The 7,326-nt window shown below is 37.5% G+C and overlaps 1 protein-coding gene across 1 annotated transcript in view; it reads right to left on the bottom strand.

The window, feature by feature from the left end:
* Sacm1l (SAC1 like phosphatidylinositide phosphatase) overlaps positions 1–7,326 on the bottom strand; it is a 67,184-nt gene that overhangs the window by 37,001 nt on the left and 22,857 nt on the right. The window contains exon 5 of the mRNA XM_031345761.1: positions 3,546–3,695. Within this exon, the coding sequence (XP_031201621.1) occupies positions 3,546–3,695 (150 nt within the window). The remainder of the gene's footprint in view (positions 1–3,545; positions 3,696–7,326) is intronic.

Raw genomic sequence — 7,326 nt, 5'->3', positions numbered from 1 at the left:
GAGAATGAAGTTTGTTGATGCTGAATGCCAGGTCTGCCAACAGCAGTCAACAAGGATGAAAGGAGTTGAGGAGATCTGAAGAACACTTTGACATCAGACATGGAGATTCAGAGTCTGGAGTTTGCCCGGCTGGATTTTGGTCTTCTTTGGTCCAGTATTTTCTCACTATGATATTTTGGAATGGTAATGTAATCCTGTAATGTTTGAGGTATGTGATCTGCTTTTTGATTTTGACTTTATAGAAGATTACAACTAAGTGACTGAAAGAATCTCAGAAGACACTTTGATCTTTGGACTTTTAATATTGGTGAGACTGCTATAAACTATGGAGGACTTCTGAAGTTGGACTAAATATATTTTGTATAATGCTAGGTTTAGAATGACCCCCATAAACTCATGAGTTTTAACAAGCCTATGGGGGCCAGGGAATGAGTGGAATGTGGTGTTTTCAATATGCTTGGCCCAGGGAGTGACACTATTAGGAAGTGTGCCCCTGCTGGAGTAGGCATGGTCTTGTTGGAGGAAGTATGTCACTGTGGAGATGGGCTTTGAGACTCTCCTCCTAGCCACGTGGGACACAGTCTTCTAGTTCTCTTTGGAATAAGATGTAGAACTCTCATCTCCTTCATTGCCATGCCTGCCTGGATGCTGTCATGCCTCCTGCCTTGATGATAATGGATTGAATTTCTGAATGTGTAAGCTAGTCCAAATTAAATGTTGTCTTTTATAAAAGTTGCCTTGGTCATGGTGTCTCTTCGCAGCAACAGACACCCTAACTAAGAGTCTACACTCATTTCTCTGTCTCCACTATTGCCACCCAAGGACAACACTTGACCCAGTATACCTACTGCATAGCTATTTGGCCTCCATTTTGCCCACTCCTGCCTGTCCTTTCTGCTATCTGCTCAGTTAGTTCTTCAGTAACAGCCAACCTCAAAGCCATATCTTTGCTTGGTCTCCCTGGAGATCAGGCAGCTGCTACTTAAAGGTCTGAAATCCCCTCTGGCAGTCTAATAATCTACCACAAATATAGAGATACCTGGGTTTAGTCAGCTTAACAAATGGACTAAGTAGAGAACACTTTGCTGAGCCACATTCCATAGGGAATGACCTATGGGATAATGACCCATGGAGTATCATGTCTTTTAGTGTGTGTTCCCAATTAGTTTGTACTACCCATACTTAGTCATTATCATTGCATAACAGTATGATTATAGAACTAGATATTTTATAAGTCATTGAAATGCAAATAAAAACTTGCTATTTCTAAAAGCTGAATTATTTGGAATACAGCTTGATAAAAAGCACAGTGCTAAAACAAAATTACTGTTGAATTGTAAGTGGAAGCAGCAAGTAAAAAAAGCCATAGGATTCTGCCATGTGGCTTTATAAATATCAAAGTCTTTAAGAAGCTGAAATAGAAACTTTTAAGGATAAAATACAGTTGGAAAAATATAATCAAGGAACCAAAACTAAGACAAGTCCTAAATTCTATGAAAAAACACTGACCATTCAATGTAAATTTTTTGTGGTCTGAAGATAAAGTTTTAATTATCAGTTTTATCGCTCTCTATAAGTGGCATTTTTATTTAGCTTTAAAAAAATCCCTAGCTGGGTATAGCAGCACACACCTTTAACTCCAGTACACAGGAAGCAGAGGCAGGTGGATCTCTGTGAGCTTGAGGCCAGCCTGGTCTAGTAGTTGAGTTCCAGGGCAGCCAGAGCTCTATAATGAGATCTTGTCCAAAAGAAAAACAAAAACATTAAAAAAATTTCCCTTTCTGTCACAGAAGAAATAGCTTCTAGCTCCTACAACTTAGGACACTGTTTTACTCTCTCGCCAAAAGCCTCCCTCACCCATTATCATCTAACTGATACGCCTCAGCTCCAAAGTAACCTTCCTTGGTAGAGCTGTCTATGGCACTAGCAGGCAGAATCAGACTCTCCCTCCTACAGGATCCCACTAAGTTTTGACCCTTTCATCAGTGGCAGTCACCTCTGCTCCTGAATGCTTGTACTATTACCTCTCTAAGTACACTGAAGGCTCTTCCCACAGCACAAGGGCTTCAGTTTTTCATTTTGGGTCCCCATTAAGTAGTATATGTCCAGCATACAATAAGCACAGGAGAGATATAAGTCTGATAGATATGTAAGGAGGACAGCAATTGGTTTTAAAAAGCATCAGTCTCTTTTGTTTAAAAGCCCAGTTTCTTGATTATTTAGCTTATATCTAACTTAACATATAATTTTACTTGATTACAATATAAAATCTTAACTCTAAACAGCTAAAATGCTAAATTAGAGAAATTTATCATTTTCACTAGTCAAAATGGTCCACAACTGGCAATGTTATACAGATAGCAACCTTTATAATTCTGTATGCCCCTAAATATGTCCATGATTTGTTAATTAAAGGAAAAAAATAAAGGCAAGACTAGGGGCATGGCTTAGTGGTAGAATGGTTCATACTATGTATGAAGTCCTTGGTTTAAGCTCTAGCACCTCACATATAAGATAAAACAATAACAAATAAACGAAGGCAGCAAAAAGCCATGTCCCTAAGCAGTAGAAACTCAGTTGAGGGCTTTAAAACCTAATATTAAAAGTACACTCATTTTAGCAAAACCTGTGGCACAAGCTTTATAATCCCATTAGAAAGCTGAGGTAAGAGGACTCAAAAGTCAAGGCCTTCTCAGATGACACAGTGACTTCAAAGCCAACCTGGGTGAGATCCTGATGTGAGAGCGGAGGAGCAGAACAAGATCAAGAATGAGATTTCAGGCCTGCACTTTCATAACTGGCTCGGAGTCTTAAATCAATAAATTGCTGTCTCTTCTACTTAAAAAAACATCACAGCTCACAGGCCATTACCTATTAGAATACTGATTATAATTTTATAAACTTACTTATGTTGCTAATAGTGCTGAATTAAGAACAATGAAATCAAAAAATGTACATAACAATTCTAGCTTAAAGACTTGGCACCTGAGTTTACATTTAATAGCCTAGTAATATTTATGAAAAATTACAAACTTTGTGGTTAGAATGTAGTTCAGTGGTAAAGTGCTTGCCTAATATGTACAAAGCCCTGGGTTCAATCTCCAACACTGTATTATGTGTATACAGACATAACATGCATACATACATTCTAAAAAATTTTCATCTAATCACCTATGTGACTAGATTCTTGAGAAATTACCTCAATTTATCTCAATTTTGGCTGTATGCATATACACAGGGTAGGGCCCTTGGTGAGGAGGCCTGTGATAAGACATTTGAAACATGGTATGTTTTCAAAGTCACAGAGACTTGTGTGATGAGATGAGATTCTAATACAACCAAGAGTAAAGGAAATCAAAACAGAGCTGAGGATGTGGTTCAAAGAAAGAGTGCTTGCCTAGCACATATGAGGCCCTGAGTTTATCTCCAGGATTAGAACATAGGTGTTAAGAAAATAATTATATATGTGTGTATTATAGGTAAAAGAGACATGTCCCTTTTAAAAGCAATTAAAAATAAATTAAATACCTGAAGATCCAGCTTACCCTTTCTAAGAGACTCATTTCTTGGAATTCTGGACTCGTGTTAGATAGCCGTTGCAAAGTATGAGTCAAGTCATATGTTGTTGAAAAGTAAAATCCATCCACACTCAAGACATGGTTTAGCATTGCTAGGAAAGTTTTATTATCTTGTAACTGTAAAAAAGAAAAGAGTATAGTTGAAAAGAAAATCTATCAGCATAAGAAGATAGTAAAATCAAAAACAGCCTCATTAAGCCGGGCAGTGGTGGTGCATGCCTCTAATCCCAGTACTTGGGAGGCAGAGGCAGGCAGATTTCTGAGTTTGAGGCCAGCTTGGTCTACAGAGTGAGTTCCAGGACAGCCAGGGCTACACAGAGAAAGCCTGTCTCGAAAAACCAAAAAAAAAAAAAAAAAAAAAAAAAAAAAACAAAAAAAAAAAAACAAAAAAAAAAAACAGCCTCATTAAATATCACTGACATAAGCACTCAGCCAGAGATGGGAATACTCTGCAAACACTGTAGTTATTAAACACACTTGATTCAGGTACAGCCTCCTCTCTTTGGTATCAACTATTTAAAGCAGAAGAGTTGTTTTAAGAAACCACCACCACCTCAGGTTACAGCACAGACTTCAGTGCACTTCCTAAGTTCTCTCTGTCCTTCACTACCCTGCATGGCTTACCATCATCATCCTCATTAGCATTGAAACACACAAATCAAGAGATTAGCATTGGCTTCACTTTCAGAAAACTTTACTGGTTTGGATTGAATAGGAAATAAAATAATCATTTTTCATTAAAACAAATATTAGAAAGCCTAGTAAAATTAGTATTACTTTTATTTTGGAATAATAATAATTTTAGGGGGCTTTCCCAGTTAAAAACAATACTGACTTTTAAAAAAAGAAAAATTGTTTAAAAAAATAAACTGTCAAGGTTTGGTAATATTTAGTAGTCATCAAATAATTAATATGTAAACTTACATGTTATAAATGTATATACTACACATTTGAGCACAGACTAGCAAAAGCAAAAAAAAAAAATGTAGTAAACATCACAAAATTTAGCTTTATGGTTTAACAACATAGTAATCACAAAGAATTTGTCCAAGACAATATTCCTAAGTAGTTATAATGAATACAACACATATGTGTATATACACATGTATTAATGTGTATGACATTGCATGGGGGATGAGGTATGGAAACCAGAGAATAGCCTTGGGTGTTATTACTTAGGATACCATCAATCTTTTTTATAATTTTTATTTATTTATTTTATGTGTATGACTGTTTTATCAACATATATAGAGGCAAAACATACAAACATATGTATGTATATCTTGTGTGAGCCCAGTGGCAGAAGAGGGCAGATTCCCTGAAACCGAAGTTATGGATAGTTGAAAGCTACCCTGTGGGTGTTGTGAACCAAATCCATATCCTCTACAAGAGCAACAAGTGACCTTAACCACTAAGACATCTCTCCAGGCCCCACCACTTCTCTTTATTGAGGCAAAACTTCTTAGAGCCCTGGAACTCACAGATTAGTTGAGGCTGTTTGGTCAACAATGCCTAAGAATTCATCTGTGTCTGTCTCCTGTCATCACTGGATTGAATGAGTAACCATGTTTGGGTTTTAACTGGAGTTCTAAGGATCAAACTCAGGCCCTCATGGTAGTAAGGCAAGTACTTTAAAGACTGAACTCTAGCTGGGCGGTGGTGGCGCACGCCTTTAATCCCAGCACTTGGGAGGCAGAGGCAGGCGGATTTCTGAGTTCAAGGCCAGCCTGGTCTACAGAGTGAGTTCCAGGACAGCCAGGGCTATACAGAGAAACCCTGTCTCGAAAAACCAAAAAAAAAAAAAAAAAAAAAAAAAAAAAAAAAAAAAAGACTGAACTCTAAGCTTCATTTTTATTTATTTCTCATAGATAATGAATATATTAATATATCAGGAAAAAGGAAATTCTAAGGCATAAAAAGCATATCTTACAGTTTTACTTGGTAAGACAGTGCTATGATTTGGCGTTTTTACAGGTAAAGCCTATTTTTTGGAAAACCAAGTCTTATAGAAACAAGAATCCTCCCTGAGGATAAGATGGCTGTTGGGTGTGGGAGAGAGATTTTCTGGTATGCTGCCTTTGCTCCTATATAAGTAACTCTAATTTTTATTTTTTGAAAGCTTTTGTTCTTTCTTTCTTTCTTTCTTTCTTTCTTTCTTTCTTTCTTTACTTATTTACTTAATGTATATGAGTACACTCACTGTAGCTATATTCAGACATACCAGAAGAGGACATCAGATCCCATTACAGATGGTATTGTGAGCCACCATGTGGTTCTTGGGAATTGAACTGAGGACCTCTAGAAAAGCAGTCAGTGTTCTTAACCACTGAGCCATCTCTTTAGCACTCTGTAAGTAATCCTAATTAAATACACTGATTCACACACAAAAAACAAAACCTATAAAAAAAATTAACCTTGGTAGCCAGGTACATGCCTTTACTCCTAGTGCCCAGAAAGCAGAGGCAAGTGAATCACTGAGTTCCATGCCTGCCATGGCTGCATAGTAAGGCACTGTCTCACTAGAAAAATAAAAAACAAAACAAAACAAAACAAAAACCAACAACAACAACCAAAACAATCAAGCAAGCAAGCAAGCAAAGAAAACTCAAGTATAAAACATTTTTAAATGTGTATGCTTTAATCCAGGCACTCCAGGCAGAATCTCTGTAGGTTTGAGGCCAGCCTGGGTCTACATAGTGAGTTCCAGGACGCCCAGAGTTACATAATGGAGATGGGTGGGAAGGTCATTTTTAAAGAACAAATACTAAATTACTTTGGAAATAAGCATTCTGAAGTGGTGTAACTTTGCAACTCCAATGATCACTTCTAAAAAGTTTTCAAACCTCAATAGGGGGCTTGGTAGATCACTGCTTGGTGGGTACAATGCTTACCATGCAGCATGAGGACCTGAGTTCACATCCCTAAGACCCACCTAAACTTGGGCACAGTGGTGTCATCCATAATCCCAGTGCTCCAACAGTAAGGTAGAATGTGGAAACAGGAAAATACCTGAAAGCCCACGGACCAGTGATTGTGGAGACAAACAAAGGTGAGAACCAACACCTAAAATTGTCCTCTGACTGCTACATGTGGACCATGGCACATACCTGCTAGTCTTCATACTCACACAATCACATACACACACACACACACACACACACACACACACACACACGGATTTAAAAGTAGAATAGAACAATACAATTTGTGAAAGTACCACACAAATTTCAAGCAAAAATATCTTTGAAAAATAAGTATTGTTAATCTTTACTTTGTATCAGTATAAAAGTTTACCATGATATTGATATATATTTGGGAGGGAAGGGGTTGAGACAGGGTTTCTCTGGGTAGCCCTGGCTGTCCTGGAACTCACTTTGTAGACCAAGATGGCCTCAAACTCAGAGTTCTGGGATTAAAGGCATGCACTACCATACCATGTTATATTAGCATTAAGAACATAAATTATTTTATATAAGGCACTGGAAATTTGATTGTTCTATAACCTTTAAAAGTTTTATGAAAATATTAAAAATGTTCTTGGGAATGAAGAGATGGCTCAGTAGTTAAGAGCAATGTCTGTTCTTCTAGACCACTGGGATTCAGTTCTCAGCACCTACATGGCAGGTCACAATCATCCGTGACTCTATTTCCAATGGACTCAATGCCTTTTTCTGACCTCTGTAGCCACCAGGTATATATGTAGTGCACATACCTACACGGAGGCAAAACATTCATACACATAAAAAAA

The sequence above is a fragment of the Mastomys coucha genome, unplaced genomic scaffold (genome assembly GCF_008632895.1).
Source record: "Mastomys coucha isolate ucsf_1 unplaced genomic scaffold, UCSF_Mcou_1 pScaffold23, whole genome shotgun sequence".
In the NCBI taxonomy this organism is placed as follows: Eukaryota; Metazoa; Chordata; class Mammalia; order Rodentia; family Muridae; genus Mastomys; species Mastomys coucha.
This window is presented reverse-complemented; position numbering and strand designations above follow the sequence as displayed.